Genomic DNA, 23246 nt, shown 5'->3' with positions numbered 1-23246 from the left:
CTATTTTAATTATGTAGTAGTTGTTTCTTAACAAAACTTATGCTGTATGACACACAGTAACAAATCTTTAAATACGCCTATTGTTGACTAAGTAGCAATTTCAAATTTGTCTATTTTTTTTTCTTTCCAATTAAATGTGTAAGCTTCTGAATTTTAAGCAAGTATACTATCCAAACTTAAGTGGTGTCCATTAAAACTTAACGGACTACATAAAAGTCTAAATTCCGTGAAGTAGCTTTTCTTGCCGTTTGTCTAATTGCACAGGATGACTTCTCTGATTACTTTTTTTTCCAGTTTATTACTCCATTGTCTTTAACGTAAAGACTAACATACCATTCACCTCTCGTTCACTGGTAAAACAAGCTTTAGTGGTCCTGCTTGTTAAGGTTCCCAACCCTTAATTGCTTATTTCAGTCTTAAACAGCTGCATTTCCTGTTTTAATGGATCCTTAGCAAATATCGAAGGAGCCAGAAGTTCTCTATCTAACTTGTTTCCATTTACACCTGTGTGGATTCATCATGCACTATTTGGTTTAATGAAACACTTGAAAAATGTGACAGACTGAAAATGATCTGTTTTACGCTTCAAATCATTTAGATGATTTTCTTGGAAAGGAACACAATCTAAGATATAAGAACCTAACATTGCAGATTAACAAGCCATAAAATTAAGTAAGATCCGAATTTGGTAAGGATTGGCTTCTAATTAAGCAATTGGGTTGGAACAAAAACCTGCAGCAACTATGGCTCTCCAGGACCGACATTGTCTACCGCTGCCCTAAAGCTTAGAAAAAAAGGGAATGAAAATATCATTTTCTGTGATCAGACTTTTTACTGATCACAGATCAAGTCTTTTTTTTTAGTGAAAATTGGACAATTATAATTGGTGGCCAATTATACTGTATATATGGAGCTCTATGACAGGAACTGTACCTCTCCTCAATAGGCACAGAAAATGCTTACTACTGTATAGTTTATTCTTCAAATAAATTTACTGGTAATCAAGTTCTTAATATTAGTCTCATTTGGCAAAGCGAGCCATCTCTACAGATACTGATTTTTCAAGCCTTAGAAGGAAATATAACATGAATATGTTTCTTGTTTATTCAACTGAAAATGGAAGCATTAAGAATTTAAAACAGAATTAAAAAAAAAAATACAGGTGTACTAAACCATAACAAAAACGTCACAAAAAGACATAAGGCTTAACTGAAAGTTGGGTCATTATTTGCCTTTTGGGCATATTATATATATATATATATATATATATATATATATATATATATATATATATATATATATATATATATATATATATATATACACACACACACACACACACACACACACACAGGATCATGTTTAAATTGTGCAGAAAAGCTGTGGCACTTTTTTAATATGAGAAAGTTAACTAATATAATAATATACTGTATATAAAAATGCAAGATATCAATCCAGATACAGCCAAAAATATGGATAGATTTGTTCTCATGCATTAACTGCGCGGCTGATATTATGTTCTGTACTGTGCATCACTTAGGAAGACTTCTGACATGGTCAAAATACTACAACATGGGTCAAAGTTGACCACTTATATCTTCAGGAAATTGAAAGTTTTAGAGTTTGTTTTCAGTAGTTTTAGAAGATATAAATAATTAGAACTTATACATTTCAAAGAAAAGTCTAAATGTTGCACAGTCTCATGTATTTTTAGACCAATGATGCATTTACTTCAAGCAATCTGCCAGTCCAGCACAAAACTCATGTTTCTATGTACTTGAGTAACCAGAGCAGCCACTAGATTGTTAATTAGGTGAACATGTGCCGGATAAAACAAAAAGTAAATCAAAGCAATTAAGTCATGTTTCAGTCTTTGAGTAGATGATGTCTGGAACAAATTGTGCTTATTTCAAAAGCTTTTAAATGTATATCCCAAATATTTGTTTATCAGTTGTCGTGGAAACAAACAGTCATGCTGCAACAGAACAAAACTAAATTGTCTACATGTAATGTTAAACAACAAGTATCGGTAATTTTAGAGCCTGTTTATTTTTCAAGTCTCCAACTATTCCTGACAATAAAAGATTTGCAGCTCCTCTTTCAGCCAAATATCCAGACCCTTGCTCTGTAGTTCCCACCCAGAGACAGGCTTCATAATGAGGCTCAATTTCTCATCAGTCTTGCTTTCAAAAATACTAATCTTGCCGAGACAGCCTCTCTGCATGTGTGGTATCGACAAAGTTCTTTAGTTTATTAAAAGGAGATGCAGATCACATTTTTGTCAATAGAATGTTTTTTTTAAGGGAATAAGCCGCATGGAAAAGATACCAGTAACTGAAATGACAGATTTAAAAAAATGTATAAAACTAGTAAACATATGGCTTTATTGTTTACTCTGCCTATTGTTGCCAGTTGGGAAGAACTTTTCATCAATACTGGACTATCCAGCTAATAGTTTTGACTGGATAAAATTTACACTCCGACTGAAAGTGGAAGCATATTGTTCTTATTGTTCTTCAACACCTAAAATGAAAACTGCATCCTGTATGATTAAAGGTAATTTAATTCAATCAAAATGGAAAGTGGCATATAAAAAGAAGGGACACTTTTACCTATTGTACATTGTAACAATAATAGCTACAAATATTAAACAAGGGGAAAAAATAGTGGGTTGAGTTAGAAGTTGCAAAATATGAAAATGTAGTCTTATAATTTAAACCACATAGCTTGCAGGATGTAAAAAAGAACTGTTACTAGCATGGATTTTATAAATTTGTGCCAAATTTTCACACGTTAAAAAAAAAAGCTCAACTTGTTGTTGAAGTAAAAGAGGAAAACCTTATCACTGATTGGCACACAGTTTAACTAAGATTAAGACAAGTCACTTTAAAAGTGATTGGAAACTTCTGATGACAGGAATGTTTTAAAGTGTGTTTTAAACTTCTCTCCTAATTTCCCTCTTTTATGATATTTTCTTTGCTAAGATTCCTGTGTTTGACACACAGTGTAAAAAGAGAAAGAATTTTAACTTAAAAGTCAGTAACCAACTAGAGAAAGTAGAGTTATTTAATCATGGAAGATTAAGGGAAATCATTGGGATATTAACCCATTATTTTACTGAAACCATTTAGAGTTTTATAATAATGTAGTCGCAACAGCTGTATATCACAGTGGACCTGTACTGTCAACCCTTGATCTCTGAAGAGTTGTTACAGGGTTTTTATAAAATTACAATAACACCAACATCATACTTATCATTTGTCATTTTTCATATCATGCTATGATAAGCTTGGAAATTAACATTTCAGTTTTCAATGGCACACAAAAATCAATAAAGAAAAAAATGATGACTGTTTGCAGTAATTACAGTACAATTCAATGTCTTCATATCAAAAGAAAACGTGTATACATGTTATGAAAGGCTGTTTCCTCTACTAATACATGCAGCCCAGGAATTTGTTCCTTAAAGCACAAAAACAACAACTAACAGTCCTCCATCTATCCCCTTCAAAAAAAAAAAAAAAAACTCAAAAATATTTTCAAAAAGAATACTCAAGTGTATACACAAAAAGTGCACCAGAACTCAATAAGTATAAATACCTCCACTAAACCTTCTCAATGACTAGGAGCTATCTATAAAAAGCAAAAAGACAAATATTAACAAAAATAGGCACAAGCCATCTGCAACTATTGCACACTGAAATGCTCTGCATTATTGCCACCTCGCTCTCCCTAGTCAGTCTAAAGGCAGAACCTAACGAAAAGAAAGACGACTCCTACAGGCAGAAAGTGCCTTTTATACTGGGGACTGTTACTTTCAACCAACCCTGCGTCATGCCTTTTACACTGGCGAATGCTATTTTCAACCAATCCTGAGTCACAGCACTCTCTTCCTCTAACTGCAGCTGATGTCCGAATGCTCTACTTTTGCGCTACACCACACCACTGTTAGGCCTGTGTTAAAATATATGGCAGCCTCGTATCCACGTGTGAGCACACTCACAAAGTGCTTTAGCTGGCCAAGCCAAACCTTTATCTGGACTTGCTATAGTAAATTGCTCTTTCATAGTTTTACTCGGGATCACCTTCTCTGATATAATGCATGCATTAAACTAACTCCCCCCCCCACACTTCTTATTCCACAGTGGCAGGTGGCTATGAAGAAGCTCGCATTTTGAGCGGGCACACATTAAGTCCTTTAGGCCTTTCCTGAACCCATATATGCCCAGTTGTTAATGTCACACAATGCAGTCCTGCTGAAACAAAATTATAACGTTTACAGAAGTGCACGCTCACACTTCAACTGTTTAGAAAGATTAAGTAAGTGCCTACACTTTATCAAGTGTAAGTTGTTTTAAATTAGTCTTAAAACGTTTTCCTTTGAACTGGTAATGCCAGGCAGACGCATTACCAAACTCACTCACTCTTCAGCAAAAACACTACTTCCTATGCAGTTAACTTCCCACCACAAAAAAAAAAAGAAATACACCAATATTTCAAAAATGCTTTTACTGATTTGGTTGAATTTTGCTGATGTTATAGAGTACATATCACTGTGGATTTTTACCTAAAATATGGCTGTTTTATAGCTCCCCACATGTACAGTCTTATCTTTACAAGGACAGCTGCTTTAAGCAACGAGACTTACTAGCTTAGCATAAGCAGACCAAATGGTTAAGCTACACCTGTGCCAATCATCAAAGCAGGTGCCCGCTCACCACACTGCAACTATTGGAAAATGAGTTCTCCTCAGCTGCTACCCCTTATAGGAATATGGCAATCACTGACAACTGGTTCTGTTATCAATATACTTTGACCCAGTCAAACAGCAATATTATTATAAAGCAACACTATTAAATCCACAGTAAAACCTATGGTAGCAAAAGTAGAATATATTTGAAAAGAGACTTTAAAAATTAAGAAATTTATTTGAAAAAGAGTTTTATTAAAAAAAACTACAAAATGAAACTGATAGATTAATCTTTTAAAGTGCAAAGTTACTTCAAATAGGTGTTCAGTCTGCAGGGATCCTTGTAAATTTCTTTGGGCCCTTCTCCTTTTCGACTCTCCTGCTCTGCTCTGCCTGACTCCTTCCTTCCCTACTGACCTGCCTGGTCTGCCCATCATGCACACAAAATTAAAGACCTAACTTTACCTCGAATTAACAATGATTACAAGAATAATCAATCAGTGTTTGCCTTTCTTACACTGTTTGTCCATTCCGATCCTAATTACCACAGGTCTAATAAATTAATCTGTTTAAGATTCTAAAAGATATAAGGTTCACGTCAGTAAAGATACAGAAATTAAAATCAAGCTACAACTGTTGTTTAAAAATATACACATAGTGTGCTTAACATGAAATAAAAGAGTCCAGAGTTAAAATGTCCAAGGAGACTCCGTTCAAATAAAGTCAAAAAGTGTAGGTTTTCTACTTGCTGGCTGTTTAATCAGGTGTCCTTATATTGCTGGCAGGTTAATTAGTGTTAGTTCACACAGACTTCTTTTTATCAGTCAAATTTCTTATTTTATAAACTGATTAAAGGACAGTTCAGTATTGTGAGTTTTGAACCTTAATATTTTTGTATGACTTATTTTTTATGCCATTACATTATAGAAAAAAGAGAATTATCTGTATGGTGGTTTTCTATATTTTGCAATTTTTTAAAAATAATATACTAACATACATGATCTGCACTGCAGGCTTTATGCAGAATAACGACAGAGCAGAAATGATTGTCAGGCCGAGCCAAAAGCAGCAATAACCAAATGAGTGGACAGACAACTGAAGAAGATCTGGACGTTCTGGGCTGGAAAAAAGAGTGATCAGGTTTGGCTTATAGAGTGTGGTGTGAAATGAAAGGACAAAGTATAGTGAATCTCAACAAAGATGCAAAGCTTAGTGGTTAGCAAGTGCACTACAAAAGCTTCAGTGATGGTTCCAGGCTTTTTGGCAGTGACCATTCAGGTAGGTGTTCTTTGTGGAGAAGCAAACAGGGAGGAAGAGAGAAGCAGTGGTGTAAGTGGTGTCCTCCTGTCCAAGACAAGTCTGCATGAATGGCATCAGTTTAAACTTAACAGATCCTCCACCAGCTAGTTATAATATACATTCACATCTATGAACTTTGAAAGGGGCCCCCACATCGCCCTCTAAAATTGTTTAAAATTACGTCTGTGTCTGCTTCCTTTGAAGGGGGATGCCCCACCACTTTGCTCTCCAAAATTCTTTACATATACATTCACATCTGTGGACTTTAAATGGGTGCTACATACAAATAACGAAAAACACAAAAAGAAATAATTGAGTAAATGACACAAAACAAATGAAAATGATAAACATTTAATAATGATAATGATATCTACTCAAATTCCACATTATTCCTATTCATTATTCTTTTTTTTTTTTGTTCTTTATTTCGCCTTATACAATTTCTTGTATTAGGAATTTGTTAGTTTTCGCATACCCCATGGGGTCAGAGCGCAGGGTCAGCCATTATACAGCGCCCCTAGAGCAATTGAAGGTTAAGGGCCTTGCTCAAGGGCCCAGCAGAGTAGGATCTCTTTTGGTAGTGACGGGGATTCGAACCGGCAACCTTCGGGATACCAGCGCAGATCCTTAGCCTCAGAGCCACCACTCCGCCCTGTTTCAATTCAAAAGAATACACTTTCTTGTAAAACTGATGATCATCAAGAAAAGGCACATCACCAGGAAAAGCAGGAATTGATCTAATGCAGGAATATTTTATTCATGGACAATTGTGTATAGCAGGTTCAAAAGTAAGCAGCTCCAGTGAACTAATATTATTATTATTACTCATTATTTGACTGATACCTTTATCCAAGGTGACTTACAACATTTGAGATATGATTGGTTACAGTTCTTTTGTTCTTTAAGTTGGAGTACAGGCAGGTAAAGTGACTTGCTGATGGTCAAACAGTGTCAGTGCCAGGATTTGAACCCACGACTTCAGGGTTTGAAGTCCTACACCCTATGCCTTAAGCACTACTAGCATGCCAATAATATTAGGTAACTAAGTTCTGATACATCCGATTACCAATGAGACTTTAACTGAGGCCCATTTTTTTTTTTTTAAGAAATTTCCTGGGCCAAGCCAGGTAACACAGCTGATATATATTAAACCACATCAAAGAAAAGACTATAGATGCAAAGCCAGAGATCAGTATTCATGAATTCTTGATAAATTGTGCAGAAAGTTTACACCGTGTCTCATACAAAAAAAAATGCCTTTTCGAGTTTTAAAAAACACAAAACATCATTTTTGCATTGTATTATGGAGAGTGGGATAGGATACTTACAGTTAAACACATGAGCAGTTTAGCATAGAAAATCAAATTTGACTTTTTCACTGCATAATCTTAATCCTGTATTACTCCAATTTGTGATATTAGGGTCAAGTTTCATTTTGATCCAAACATTAGCTGTCTAAATGTAGAATAATCACAAAACATAAGGCCTAATGAGACCAAATCATTGATGACATTATTTATAGATTCTGATAAATTTTAATCTTGAAAGATGTGTATGATGCACAATGTGACCATTTAACTGAGGGTGATAAAGTAAAGTGAGGTTTCTGACACAGAAGGACTGCCAAAACCGAGAAACAAACTGAAGACTAATATGTAAGTTCTTTTAGATTAAGAAAGCTTCTTCAGAGGGATAAATTAGGCACCTTTAGAAAAGCAATCAGTGTTGTTACGTGAAGGTGATAAATCTGTAATGAAATTTATGCTGATAGACTCCCAGAGTCTAGTAGCAACAGGCAGGACCTGTAACACAACATCTGGTGTGGGCTTGAAGTATTCTTCATCCTCGTACACATTTGACACACCATGGTATAGTCATGGATATCTTTATACATATTACTGCAAGTGAATTACCTTTGCAGCAGCTCTAGTGTGTCTGCTTGTGTTTTAGAACGGTTGCATATATGTTATACATAAGTAAGCAAAATATAAAAGTCTTAAAACTAAAAACAATTCAAAGTTGGGGAGTATTATATGTGGTGGGGTTGCTTGTGTGCACTGAATACTTTGATTTTATGGAATTCAATATTGCAAGCAGACAAGTGAGCAACAAACATATCCTTATCTCAAAAAAATAGTAACAAGGATCTGTGCTAAATGTATTATTCCCAGTTCACTTTTGTTGTCACAAAAAAAACTCAGAATCTTTGAGGACACTTTTTCTTAAATTGAAATCTTTTTTATTTTAAAGTACATATTTGGCAAGTTTTAATTCCCTTTTTTTTACACTGGGACCCCGGTACGGTACATTAACTCTATTATATAAATGCAAGAGGCGTCTAGTTGTGTTTTTTATTTTTTTTTTCAATAAAATATGCATTACTTTAGAACAAAATTTCATGTGGTAAATTAATACGTACCATGATTTTGAAGAAATAGCTTCAACTTGAAAAACTCCAGACTTCTCTTTTTATACAGCTTGGCTAGGAGGTGAAGTGATTTACTTGGAGACACAGCATGCTAAGGCAAAGGTCACTGTTAAGTTTATTATATCACAATGGGAAATGTAGTGGTTCATGCGAGTAAAAAGTCAAGAAAAGAAAGTAATATGCCACAAAATGCAAATAAATATAGCACACAGGTAAATTTATTTTCATCTAGTTATTCCATTGGCATTGTTATTTGAGATACTCTATTGTTAAGAATGTAACTGCTGAATTTACAGCTCATTTTTCAACACTAGGCCACACTGTAGACAAACTTACTTTTGCTGATGCCAAAATACAATGTGTGATGTATTCAGGAGTACACAATTGAACAGTTATCTCCCAACAATTAGTTTTGCAACTGAAGCAAAATGTGGATCTTAGCAAGGATGTAGAGAGGAAACTAATTCATTTGAACCCAACAAAATGAAAAGTGTTTCATCAAAAGCCATCTGATATTTAAAAAGTCATTTTGAGTGGGTAGCCAATAAAAAATATCATAGGGTTGTGCTGGTTAAACAATCTGGGAATCCTAAAAGGAAACATCATTTCATGCCCCCCTGCTGTTCTGATAGCTTTAACACAACCCATCAGATGCTTACTTGGAAAACAGTTCAGAAAACCACTGTGACTTTGGGTTTCATCCAGAAGAGCTAGAACTCTTGAATTTTGTGAGCACAGAATTAGGAAATACCCAAATGTAACCAACCAGTTATTATTTTTTGCTAATTGTTAAACAGTGTTAACACTATTTACTTCATTTATAATCATATTTAGTTTTACTTTAAAAAAAAAAAAAAACAAGTAACAAAAACATAAAACTAGTCTGTTAAAAAATAAATAAATAAAACATTGAACGCTTTATTCATACTTTTCAGTAGTAATAATAATACAATATACCCAAGTTAAACCAGTTTACTTCATTTATTACATTCTCTGTAAATCAGGCAAGTTTATTGCAGAATAATTGATAAAAGGAAGTTAAGAAGAATACATTTAAAAGCTTACATACACACATGAACGAAAAATGCCCATACACAAATCTTTGATCGTGGTATGAGCATCCCAAGATGACAGCTTCTTGTAGTAACAGTAGTTTACCTGAACAAACAGCTAAAAATGTAAGCATAATGAGACTGGTATTTATATCATAAAGACTTAAACCTACTTATACACAAGCTAATTGTAAGATCATTCCATCTAGTTACTGATTTTGTTACTGATCTGACACATTTGTCAACGGCAATTTATGATAACAAAGATAATGGTACAAATGTTTAAATTATTCTACATTTGGAGCACTGATAGAGTAGGTGTCACAGTCAGTGTCATGCAGGATTCACAGAGCGGGGGATTCAGCCTGCTACAGAGCTTTCAATGTTGTTTTTGACTAGATGACACATGACATACTATATACTAGTGGGACAGACTGTTCTGCTACTCCAGTGTAAAGTAAAACAGTAGTAAAATGAATGAGATGCTCTTACTTCTTTAAAAAAAGAAAAAAAAACTTTCATAACAGAATTCTGCTTCAGTCAAAGAGGAACATATTTAGATCTTTTGTGCATTAAATGCAATAATGTTAACATATAGTACATTATAAATATTGTCTCTCAACCAAAATGTTCCTGAAAATTGCAATATTTTATTCACATTGGGAATGTACACCAGTTATTCACACTCTAATTCATATTGTCAATACATACTAAATGAAACTGGTTATGAATGATAACACTGCAAAAATAGCAAGTTTCTTTGAACTCCTTAACAATAAGCAACTGGCTTAATAGGATGGTGAGGCAAAAAAAAAAAACAAAACCTTGGATAGCAAATGTAATAATAATAATAATTCATTACATTTGTATAGCGCTTTTCTCAATACTCAAAGCGCTATCCACACAGGGAGGAACTGAGAAGTGAACCCACAATCTTCAACAGTCTCCTTACTGCAAAACAACAGCACTACCACTGCGCCACCTGTGAGGTAATCTGCCCAGTGTTATACTAATGATTTCTGATCATGAAACGCAATTGTAAACTACAAATATTGCTAAGGCAGTCAACCATAAAACAGGGCTATAGAACACCGGAGGTATTAGAGGTATACCATGACTCAAGAGACTCGGTTTTTGTTTAATAGAGGAAGCAGTTAATACTGGCTTAAATTATGTAAGTTGAATATTTAATTTAAACAGATACTCAAGCATTTTATAAAATGGAAAAATAACCAAATTCATGCACATACACAAAAATAAACAAACCTCTTTTATAACTTGTATTAAAAGTCTGGTGGGGGAAAACTTCTGGTAGCCATGACTATAACATTTGAGTGCTCCTAAACATGTCTGACAATGTATACCATTACAAGAGGCTCTATAAAGTCAAACTATTTAAAAAAGGCTGCCAACCAAAAACTAAAATGCTTTATTTCAATGCCACAATAAATACTCACTTGCACATAAATGACTGTTGCCTTTCATAAACCATCTAGTCACCCATTCTATTAACATACAGCAATGGATAGGGGCAATTGCCTCTTAATGATTTGACATTTGGATGCAGCATTCACATTTTCATGTGTTTAGTAATCAATGAACAACATACCATTTTACAACTTTCAAGACTCTTTGCTTTAGGATGGCAAATAGGATACGACTTGGATACTGGCTTCCAAACACCCATTTGTTACTTGGGTAATGCAGAGGCAATTGTTCTGTTTTGTTTAAATGCAAGGGCAAATCAAAAAACATCAGAATAAGCAGCAAACTTGGTTCTTGTTTATAATGTGGACTTTTAAGGTGTTGTGTTATCTTACCATGACATCCATTAAGACAACAATGGATTCAAAGCACTAATCTGCCTTTGACAGGACACTAGTCCACCACAGGGCCCATTCATGAACTGAAGAACCAAGCATACTCACGTTGGACAAATTCAGAATTTGTATTTAACCTAACCTGCATATCATAGAGAAGATGTAGGAGAAAAACCCACGTAGAGATGGGGATAATGTGCAAACTCCACACAGCCTTCTGTACAGCAGCAGTGCTAATGACTATGCTACCATGTCACCTTCTCTTTGCAGCAATTATGAAAAAAATAAAAACAGACAGCCTAAAATGTTTTTATTTTCTGCCACATTCCGGTTGACAGTGCTCATCCACATAAAAGCAGTGTCAATTTAGTGCACAGACTCCTAAAATTGCCAGTCTGTAAACTAAACACCACTGTGTCATTTATCCTGTTAGATCTACAGTGTTTACATAAAGCACACTTCTCAGTAACTAGTCTCATAGCATTTGACACATTCAAAAATTAATTGCTGTTGAACAAAAAACACTGTAAAATATACCAAATTTTTTGAAGGTCTTAATGAAAATTAAGGTGAGATTATCTTTGGCAAGCTGTATAATCTCTAAGTAATATATTTTACATTACAAGGTTTACGATCATTTTATTGGGCCTCTGCCAGCTCAGATTTCATGACCGTTCAACCGATGATGAATACAGGTCATTTAACAAAGCATTCAGTGCATGTGCTGCAAAAAACTACAGAGCTTATATTTAACAACTCAAATACAGCATGATGAAAGCTTAACTAGCAACACTGAGCAGGGAAGAGCTAATCTCCCACTTACTGACCACAAAACCACAAATATAAGCCAGGCTTCTTTTTAATATATTCACTGTGCAGACTTGGGGGGATGTCATCTTTATCTTAGGAACTTTAAAGAGGCCCCTGTTTCTATTGTTTATCACTCACCTCCAGTCTTTCCTGTTTAATTTCATCAATTTCAGTGTCTTCCAGTAGTGCCAGAAATTCTCCTGTTTGATCAATAGAACTGAGAAAGTCCTGAGCCAACTTCTGCCTCTTGTTGACATTGCTGCAGCTGAATTTGTCTACATGTGGGTGAAAAGAGGAAGGAAAGAGAGTTACTGACATTATTTTTGCACATCTGCAGCACAGCTGGGTCTGTTTACACCTGACCCACACTTAAATCTGCACCATGCATATACTTGCTTCTGCTCTTTCATTTTAGTTTAAATTGAGGAAAACAGCTCCTGGTCTCTGAATAACTTGTAAATCTGGGTGTTTTGCTTCCTGTTTCAGAAGTTCTTATATTACAGCAAAAGTGAAAATCTAATGAAATACTTTTAATAATTCTAGATTTGGAAAAAAAAAATTACACTTGCAGAACATGGCAGTCTTCTGTGTTTTAAAACTGCAGTGATCATGCTACATGGGCCATACATGCTACAAGGGCCACTAAAGTCATGATCTGAATGACAAACAACAAAATGTCAAAGACTTCAATATCATGTATTTTCAGATTTTCTTAGCCATATTTTAATTAAATCTTACTCAATATTTTATATTTAGCATTCTGTTTATGTGTGAATAAAGTGGACATACCTCAGTATATTTCAGTTTTATGGTTAAACTGTAGTTGTCCAGTAAAATGGATGACTATAACAATATTACATTTTATATGTAAAGTTTTACAGAAAATATAGTCTTACAACTCAAATCCTCTATTAAGTTAGGATTAGGATGTTTATGAGAGACCTCTGTCCGAAATTAATCTCAGTCACAGCATAAAAAATGTTCAATTATTCTGCATTAAAATTCTAATCTATGGTTAAAGATTGCCTGCCCTCACAATAGGGCAGCATAGTAATAGCGTTGTTGCCTCGCAGTAAGAAGACCAAGGTTTGCATCATGGGTCCTGCCTGCATGGAGTTTGCACGTTCTCTCTCGGTGTTTATGTGGGTTTCCTCTCAAAGTCCAAAGACATGCAAGTTAGGTGGACTGCCAATACTAAAATGACCTTAGTGTTTGGTTGGTGTGTGTGTGTGTGTGTGTGTGTATTTGCCCTGTGATGGACTGCACCCTATGCTAGCTGGGATAGGGGCTCCAGGACACCCCGCGACCCTGTTCAGGACAAAGTGGTTTAAAAGATGACCAACTGAATTCTATTACAATGCATTTTGACAGGTTTTGGCATTACCATTCATCACAACTTTCTGCTACACATTTTAGAGAATTTAGCTGGCCTCCCAGGACCTGTTCGTTGATAATTTACTTTGTAGTTTTCAAATCAGGTTCAATACATACAGAAGTCTGAAGAAAGTCCACCCTCAATCCCTTCTGCAGTCAAACATGAAGTCTCTCAATATTCAGTCCTTGGACGAATTTAGCATTTTCTCTAACACATTGTCAAAAGGGGATGTAATACAGAAACACAATATTACCTGTGCTTCATACAGTGTGTTGATGAAACACAAAAGTTGTATGTCCTTTAAATAATGTTTCTGCTACATTATTAATAAAACTATTTTATTGATATAAAAGTGTGTAATTATTTAAATTTAAATTTAAAACAAAAAACAGAGATCTATGTGAATAGTAAGACAATGCCGTAAAAGTTAGTAAAGCACAAAGACACATTAGAAGAATACCATAGTCCCAAAATATGGGGAATTCATTTAACACCTAGGCATTCTTAAAGTAAACACTTATCAACTTTAAGCATTTTGTGCTTTGTGTGAAGAATATGATTTAGTAGCTAAAAAATCTTTAGCAGGATGAACATATGTAAGTAATAGAAGAAGTAAAAAGGTTGGGTCATCTTGAATAAAGACTTTCCTTTACTTGCTGTTCCCCTGCCTTATGTGACTCAAATGAGATAGTTTATCCATGGTAGTATCTTCTCATGAACTGTTATATTCTAGTAATCAATGTTTAATGCAGTGCCTTTCTAATGGCATGTAGAAATGCTGAAGATTCCAAGTTTAACCTTGATTTGTTTTTTTCATGTGGTATTTATGTTACCCATATACATTAACTAGGAATGCATAAAGTATTTTGGTCAGCAGAACCTGTGCATCAAGCTTATATGCCCAATCCAGTGAAGCTGGCATTGGTTAACAGAGATGAGGCTTCTGAGGAAGGTCTCCACTAATTTAATGTAGTTGGTATGGCTTTCATATGAGCTGACGCACAAGATCTTTTGGGGCATTTTTTTTAAGCACTTTAAAGTTTCAGTGGTGGGATGTTCATTTCTCAGGACCTCAGAGGCCAGTAGGGAAGAGAACAGTTTTAAACAGTAGGAATTTAGTACTGATCAAAGGTCTATTTTTGCCGAGTCTAACAAACACTCTACTGGAAACTCTCAGTTAGTAGTGATTTCTGGGGTAATATCTGTGTCAGCGGCGAGAAGGCAGCTAAGGCAGGAACACTTATCACAATGTCAACATTATTACTTTTATTATACCTTTTAGTTAATTGTGTCTTTTAAAACACCCAAAGACACATTAGAAAAAAAAAATAAAACACCAAATATTAAACACTATAAAAGTAACCTAAAATAGACTAAAATATTATAGACATAACAGGAAAAGACATAGAAAAAACAAGTTTGAAAACATACGTTTTAAGTAGGATTTTAAATTTAACAATCAAATCTGAAGTCCTACTACACAGAGAAAGTGAATTCCAAATTTTGGGAGCAGAAAATCAAAAACCTTACCCTCACATTACAGCATCAGAAGAATAGCACAAGTAAGAAGGAATACAATCCTTAAAAAAGTGAAACAAGTACACTGGGGCAAAATTACAGAGAGCTTTACATGTAAGTAACAGAATCTTATAATTGACCTGTTAAAATACAGTGATCTGTTTACCAGCTTGTTAAATTTAAGAAGGTGCACAGTAAGAATCTTAATCCTTTAGTAATCCATCCATCCATCCATTGTCTCCCGCTTATCCAAGGTCGGGTCGCGGGGGCAGCAGCTTGAGCAGAGATGCCCAGACTTCCCTCTCCCCGGCCACTTCTTCTAGCTCTTCCGGGAGAATCCCAAGGTGTTCCCAGGCCAGCCAGGAGACATAGTCCCTCCAGCGTGTCCTGGGTCTTCCCCGGGGCCTCCTCCCAGGTAGACATGCCCGGAACACCTCACCAGGGAGGCGTCCTGGAGGCATCCTGATCAGATGCCCGAGCCACCTCATCTGACTCCTCTCGATGTGGAGGAGCAGCAGCTCTACTCTGAGCCCCTCCCGGATGACTGAGCTTCTCACCCTATCTTTAAGGGAGAGCCCAGACACCCTGCGGAGGAAACTCATTTCAGCCGCTTGTGTTTGCGATCTCGTTCTTTCGGTCACTACCCATAGCTCATGACCATAGGTGAGGGTAGGAACATAGATCGACTGGTAAATTGAGAGCTTTGCCTTGCGGCTCAGCTCCTTTTTCACCACGACAGACCGATGCAGAGCCCGCATTACTGCGCACCGATCCGCCTGTTGATCTCACGCTCCATTCTTCCTTCACTCATGAACCAGACCCCGAGATACTTGAACTCCTCCACTTGGGGCAGGATCTCGCTCCCAACCCTGAGAGGGCATTCCACCCTTTTTTGGCTGAGGACCATGGTCTCAGATTTGGAGGTGCTGATTCCCATCCCAGCCGCTTCACACTCAGCTGCGAACTGATCCAGAGAGAGCTGAAGATCACGGCCTGATGAAGCAAACAGGACAACATCATCTGCAAAAAGCAGTGACCCAATCCTGAGTCCACCAAACCGGACCCCCTCAATGCCCTGGCTGCGCCTAGAAATTCTGTCCATAAAAGTTATGAACAGAATCGGTGACAAACGGCAGCCCTGGCGGAGTCCTACTCTCACTGGAAAAGGGTTCGACTTACAGCCGGCAATGCAGACCAAGCTCTGACACCCATCGTACAGGGACCGTACTGCCCTTATCAGGGGGTCCGGTACCCCATACTCTCGGAGTACCCCCCACATGATTCCCCGAGGGACACGGTCGAACGCCTTTTCCAAGTCCACAAAACACATGCAGACTGGTTGGGCAAACTCCCATGCAGCCTCCAGGACCCTGCTAAGGGTGTAGAGCTGGTCCACTGTTCCACGACCAGGACGAAAATCACACTGTTCCTCCTGAATCCGAGGTTCGACTATCTGATGGACCCTCCTCTCCAGGACCCACGAATAGACTTTTCCAGGGAGGCTGATGAGTGTGATCCTTCTGTAGAAGGAACACACCCTCCGGTCCCCCTTTTTAAAGAGGGGGACCACCCCCCCAGTCTGCCAATCCAGAGGCACTGTCCCTGATGTCCATGCAATGTTGTAGAGACGTGTCAACCAAGACAGCCCTACAACATCCAGAGCCTTGAGGAACTCCAGGCGTATCTCATCCACCCCCGGGGACCTGCCACCAAGGAGTTTTTTGACCACCTCGGTGACCTCAGTCCCAGAAATGGGGGAGCCCACCTCCGAGTCCCCAGGCTCTGCTTCCTCACTGGAAGGCATGTTATTGGGATTGAGGAGGTCTTCGAAGTACTCCCTCCACCAACCCACAACATCCCGAGTCGAGGTCAGCAGTGCACCATCCCCACCATATGCACTGTTGACACTGCACTGCTTCCCCCTCCTGAGACACTGGATGGTGGACCAGAATCTCCTCGAAGCTGTCCGAAAGTCTTTCTTCATGGCCTCCCTAAACTCCTCCCACGCCCGAGTTTTTGCCTCAGTAACCACCAAAGCTGCATTCTGCTTGGCCTGCTGGTACCGATCAGCTGCCTCCAGAGTCCCACAGGACAAAAAGGTCCTGTAGGACCCCTTCTTCAGCTTGACGCCATCCCTCACCGCCATTGTCCACCAATGGGTTCGGGGATTGGTGCCACGACAGGCACTGACCACCTTATGAGTCGTAATAGACCCCTACGACTCAACAATAGAGGCACGGAACATGGCCCATTCGGACTCAATGTCCCCCACCTCCCTCAGGATGTGGTCGAAGTTCTGCCAGAGGTGGGAGTTGAAGCTGCTTCTGACAGGGGGCTCTGCCAGACGTTCCCAGCAGACCCTCACAACACATTTGGGCCTACCAGGCCTGACCGGCATCTTCCCCCACCATCAAAGCCAACTCACCACCAGGTGGTGATCAGTTGACAGCTCTGCCCCTCTCTTCACCCGAGTGTCCAAAACATGTGGCCACAGGTCCGAAGACACGGCAACAAAGTCGATCATCGAACTGAGGCCTAGGGTGTCCTGGTGCCAAGTGCACATATGAACACCCCTATGCTTGAACATGGTGTTCGTTATGGACAATCCGTGACGAGCACAGAAGTCCAATAACAAAACACCAGCACCATCTCCAGGGACTCCAAAAAGGGTGGGTGCTCCAAACTGCTGTTTGGCGCTTACGCACAAACAACAGTTAGGACCCGTCCCCCAACCTGAAGGCAGAGGGAGGCTACTCTCTCGTCCTCCGGGGTAAACCTCAATGAACAGGCTCCAAGTCGGGGGGCAATAAGTATGCCCACATCCGCTTGGCGCCTCTCACTGGGGGCAAATCCAGAGTGGTAGAGAGTCCAGCCCCTCTCAAGGAGATTGGTTCCAGAGTCCAAGCTGTGCATTGAGGTGAGCCCGACTATATCTAGCCGGAACCTCTTGACCTCGCGCACTAGCTCAGGCTCCTTCCCCTTCAGAAAGGTGACATTCCACGTCCCAAGAGCCAGCTTCTGTAGCCGAGGATCGGACCACCAAGGTCCCCGCCTTCGGTCACCACCCAACTCACACTGCACCCGACCTCCTTGGCCCCTCCCATAGGTGGTGAGCCCATGGGAAAGGGGACCCACGTTGCCTCTTCGGGCTGTGCCCGGCCAAGCCCCATGGGTGCAGGCCCGGCCACCAGGCGCTCGCCATCGAGCCCCACCTCCAGGCCTGGCTGCAGAGGGGGGCCCCGGTGACCCGCGTCCGGGCAAGGGAAAACGTCATCCATCATTGGAGGTTTGTTGAACTGCTCTTTGTCTCATCCCTCACCTAGGACCAGTTTGCCTTGGGTGGCCCTACCAGGGGCATAAAGCCCCGGACAACAGAGCTCCTAGGATCATTGGGACACGCTAACCCCTCCACCACGATAAGGTGGCAGTTCAAGGAGGGGTCCTTTAGTAATGAATGCTTTAATCAATACTTCATTCAAGCTATATAAACAGGAATGCAATAGAGAAATGTTGTAAAGATGATAATAAGAAGCATGAAATACTTAATTAATGTAATATTCAAAAGAAAAAGAACTGTCAAGAATCACACCCACATTTTTAACAAAGAGCCATTGTAAATAATCAATTGTAGTTTATTTTCTGAAGTTATATACTGTACATACAACTTGATAAATATTTTGTATGTCTTTATTTGTAACTTAGGCAAATTAATGTAATATTAGTGTTACTTTAGTGAGAAGCATTTATGTTTACCCCTGCCATTTAGGAATGGGTCTCTTTGAATTTTACGATAGGGCTGATGGGGAAGTGCCTCAAACAAGTTTGGCAAGTGTTTCTCTGCTAAAGTCTCTCTCTCATCCCTCACACAAAACCAGGCTTCCTAACTGCCAAGCATTACCTTAATATATGGTTTGGGGGGCAGGTGTGAAGATGTTCTATCCCCCCCATTGGTCTGAAGTATGACTGTTTGGAACTGGCTTGTATCATAAGCCTTTAAGTACTATGACCCCCTATTTGCTCTAGGGGTTGGACAAGAAAACCTATAAATTTGCTCACTGCCTCACTTTCTCTCTCTTACCAAACTGATGAATGACCATCTCACACACCATGAACTGAAAAGGACAACACAATGAAGAGCACAGCTCAGCAGCCATATTGAGACAGGCATGCGACCCGTTCTGAAGAAAACTGACCGCAAAATGATACCTTAACTAGACATTTTAAATAGCTAACAAGTCTGTGTGACGCCTGAAACTACACATCACCAATTATCAGGTTGTATGGTTGCCAATATTCAAATGTACTTTGCATATTGTTATTATTTATGAATATTATCAATAACACATTAAATTGTAATTTAACCCCTGCTTGTCTTTTACTAAACCTAATTGCCTTAAGTTACAGATGCAGAAGGGAAGGTGGGGAGAAGTTATATACTATAATACCTTATAAACAGTGGTAAGTCTGGGAGATTTGAGGCATTCTGACAAAGACTACTTATTAATAATACAAAAGGGGAACGTAGAGCAATATAATACTCTACCAAGACAAAACAATAATCCTGCTGGCTATGCCAATTGTTTTGTCTTGGTAGAGTAATATTTTACTGGACTGGCATGAAAAATTTTTGAAAGGAAATGCTTGAATTAGTACATAATTATGTGTGTTCGTAGATACATATTTTATATACTGTATCTATCAATTATTGTCACACACGCACGATTAGGGGGCAGCCAAAGGGCTCAACGGAGCACGAAAACACACCAGAGCGGGGTTTATGACTGTGTATTAATGCTTTTCTCTTTTCCTCACTAGGAAAAAGGAAGAACAAAAACATCACGCACCTTGAATTCTACGCACGAAAACGCCATCCCGACACATGAAGAATTTCCGTGTTTTCATCTGTTCATTCCTGATGACTTCACTTCCGGTCACCCTCCAGTGATATTACCTTCATCACACTCTGCTCACATCACTCCCTTCCTTCCACCTACTTCTGGTTCAGATTACATAAATTGCTCTGTTTGGCCTTGCTTGGTTGCCAACTGTCTACATGAACTTGACCATGATATCTTAACTGTGATACGACAGTATATGGGGAAGGCTTCCCAACCCTTAATCTGTCTTTTTCACATTTATTTCTTCACTATATATCCATCCATCCATTTCCCAACCCGCTGAATCCGAACACAGGGTCACGGGGCTCTGCTGGAGCCAATCCCAGCTAACACAGGGCACAAGGCAGGGACCAATTCCGGGCAGGGTGCCAACCCACCGCAGGACACACACAAACACACCCACACACCAAGCACACACTAGGGCCAATGTAGAATCGGCAATCCACCTAACCAGCATGTCTTTGGACTGTGGGAGGAAACCGGAGCCCCCGGAGGAAACCCACGCAGACACGGGGAGAACATGCAAACTCCACGCAGGGAGGACCCGGGAAGCGAACCCAGGTCCCCAGGTCTCCCAACTGCGAGGCAGCAGCGCTAACCACTGCGCCACCGTGCCGCCCTTCACTATATATATATATATATATATATATATATAAAAACACATACATATACACACACACACACACACATATAATTATGCAATGCTTGTTTTGAGAGATTGTTTTATGTAAAAAAGACTAAATGTTTAAAAAAATGGGATACTAAATGTTTCCAATGCTATGGGATATGAAATCTAAACTAGCTCTAATGATAGCTGGCAGGTTGGGGCACAACAGAAAATTGATTCAAGGGTTGTATGTCATAACATACATACTGTACTCATTTTGGGGAGAAATTCCTAAAATGTCTAATTTGTGTTTTATTTTGTTGATACTGGCACGAATCAAAGTTTTTATTTATATAAAAGCAATCTTTTAAACATTTGCAGTGTTGTCCTCACTACTCCCACTACTCATTTGAAGCTCCTTTATTACATAAGCAGAACAACAGCTGTTCATGTTTGGGTATGTAATTTAGGCACAACAATGCCAAAAACCCTGTAGGGTTGACATATAAATTAATTAAAACACTTAACAAGGACAGTGTTAACTAAACCTTTTTTAACATCTTTTAAACTCATTCAACATTAAAACCCATTTTACTTACCTTTTAGTATTCTGTTCCTCCCACTGCTACTAAAGTCTTTTTGACCATCAGTTGATGTTTGCCCCCATAAAATATATCAGTAGTTTAAAGGTTGGTCATATATTCTGTTTTTTACTTTTTAAATCCAATGAGAGCAAAACATCAACACTGACTTCCAAAGAGGGAATGCTACATGATGTACTAGGCTGAAAATAACTTGTTATCTGGAAGAAACACACTATTTTATACTTCCAGGTTACTACTTAAGTCATTACTTCTAAGTTGTAGTGAGACATGGAGTAACTCATGTAATCTGCCTGTGTTCAACCTTAAAAGAAAAAAAAATGCCAGTAATTGTACAGCATCATTGTAATTAGAAACATGTTAAACGTATCAAAACTCAGAAATCTTCTTATTTTTCAGTTATTTATCAGGATGTATAACTTTTCAGTTATTTTTCAGGATGCATATCCTGAAATTGTAACTGTCGCTGTTACCAGAATGTCTGGTCAATGTAGGAAATAATAGTGTCAGTGAAATAGAGATATTATCATAAACTTTACATAACTGAGCTGTGAGTCTGGTTTAGTGTAAGGTAAATACTTAGTAAAAGTCTATTTGCTTTGTGCACAGTGACTTGCAAGCCATATGGTACTTCACGGATCTATTTTACTAAACCACAGTTAATATATGCATGGCGGACGCACCGAGGCGCATGCGCACTGCGGCCTTAGTGCCCGCCCCAGAGTCCAGAGTCAAGCGCAGCGGCTTTCCAAAACGCAGCAGCTTCCCAGAGTCAGTAGGTAGCACCTGAACAACACAACCTCTGAGCGCCCAAACAACACAACCTGTACAGTCAAACACAGCGGCTTCCCAAAATGCGGCAGATTCCCAGAGTCAGTAGGTGGCGCCCAAACAACACAACCTGTAAGTGCCCAAACAACACCACCTGTAAACTAGACTTGCTCTAATCCACTGTGCCAGTAATGTAGATCACATAACGGTCATTCAGTTTGGCGCCCGCCCCAGAGTCCAGAGTCAAACGCAGCAGCGTCCCAAAACGCGGCGGCACCCGCCCCAGAGTCAAACGCAGCGACTTCCCAAAACGCGGCGGTTTCACAGAGTCAGTAGGTGGCGCCCAAATAACACAACGTAATGCGCCGTGGCGCCCACCCCAGAGTCAAACGCAGCGGCTTCCCAAAACGCAGCGGCTTCCCAGAGTCAGTAGGTGGCGCCCAAACAACACAACCTGTGAGCTACACTTGCTCTAATCCACTGTGCCAGTAATACAGATCACATAACGGTCACAGACTCTAACCCAGCGGCTTCACAGACTCAGTGGCTGGCACACGAACATCACAACCTGTAAACTAAACTTGCTGTGCTCCACTTTGCCAGCAGTCGGTGTCAGCAAAGGCAACGGAATCACGTCTCCACAAAACGAAACCGCTTTAGTACAGATATGCTTATGTAATTAAATGACATTTCCCCAGACGCACCCACCCTCCATGATATGTCATCCATCCAGATATCGGATGGAACAGAAACTGACTGCCATTCTTTGATTTCCGATTCGCTAGCGAATCGCAGGCTTACTTGTATCTAGATAACCTTCTGTTTTCTGAGCTTACATTTTATACGTTTACGGTTAGGAAAGTTATTTAACTTACTTGTTATAATGCACCTAGAGGACTGAGTTGTTGTTGCACTGCTTCTCTTTTATTTGTGCACAAGCCATTTGGAAGACTTCATAAAGCAAAAACAACCTGCTGAAAAATAGGTTTCCCTATGAATGCCCATCTCTGATTGCTAATAGAGGATTGTTGCCCTGTGTGCACAAGCAGCCAGTGACAGTGACTTCCTACCTGCACACACAGTCTGCTGGTCTTTCATTAACTTCTATTGGGGATCTGTTTGCCATCAGTAGCAGTTATCATGGGTGAAAAAGAGTTAAGTATACAAAATATACAAGTTGGTATATAATCACTGTAAATGTACAATTGAGAGAGTACAATAATACATAGCTGAAGTCAAACAGAACGTTTCTTTGTTTTAAAATGGATGAGCTTGCAAATTCGCCAATGCTTTACAACGGGAGATTTGAAATTTTAAAACTGTGTACAGCGCGATCTTTTCAAGATATCTCAACGAAAATCAAACTGTCTCAACAG

General features: G+C 38.9%; 1 protein-coding gene across 3 annotated transcripts in view; it reads right to left on the bottom strand.

The window, feature by feature from the left end:
- Positions 1-23246, bottom strand: part of supt3h (SPT3 homolog, SAGA and STAGA complex component) — a 518283-nt gene that overhangs the window by 188814 nt on the left and 306223 nt on the right. For all 3 annotated transcript variants that reach the window (XM_028796401.2, XM_051924455.1, XM_051924456.1), the window contains exon 6: positions 12238-12374. In XM_028796401.2, coding sequence (XP_028652234.2) covers positions 12238-12374 — 137 coding nt within the window. The remainder of the gene's footprint in view (positions 1-12237; positions 12375-23246) is intronic.

This window comes from Erpetoichthys calabaricus, chromosome 3, assembly GCF_900747795.2.
Source record: "Erpetoichthys calabaricus chromosome 3, fErpCal1.3, whole genome shotgun sequence".
In the NCBI taxonomy this organism is placed as follows: Eukaryota; Metazoa; Chordata; class Cladistia; order Polypteriformes; family Polypteridae; genus Erpetoichthys; species Erpetoichthys calabaricus.
Note: the sequence above shows the minus strand (reverse complement) of the source record. Positions and strands in the feature narration are given on the sequence as shown.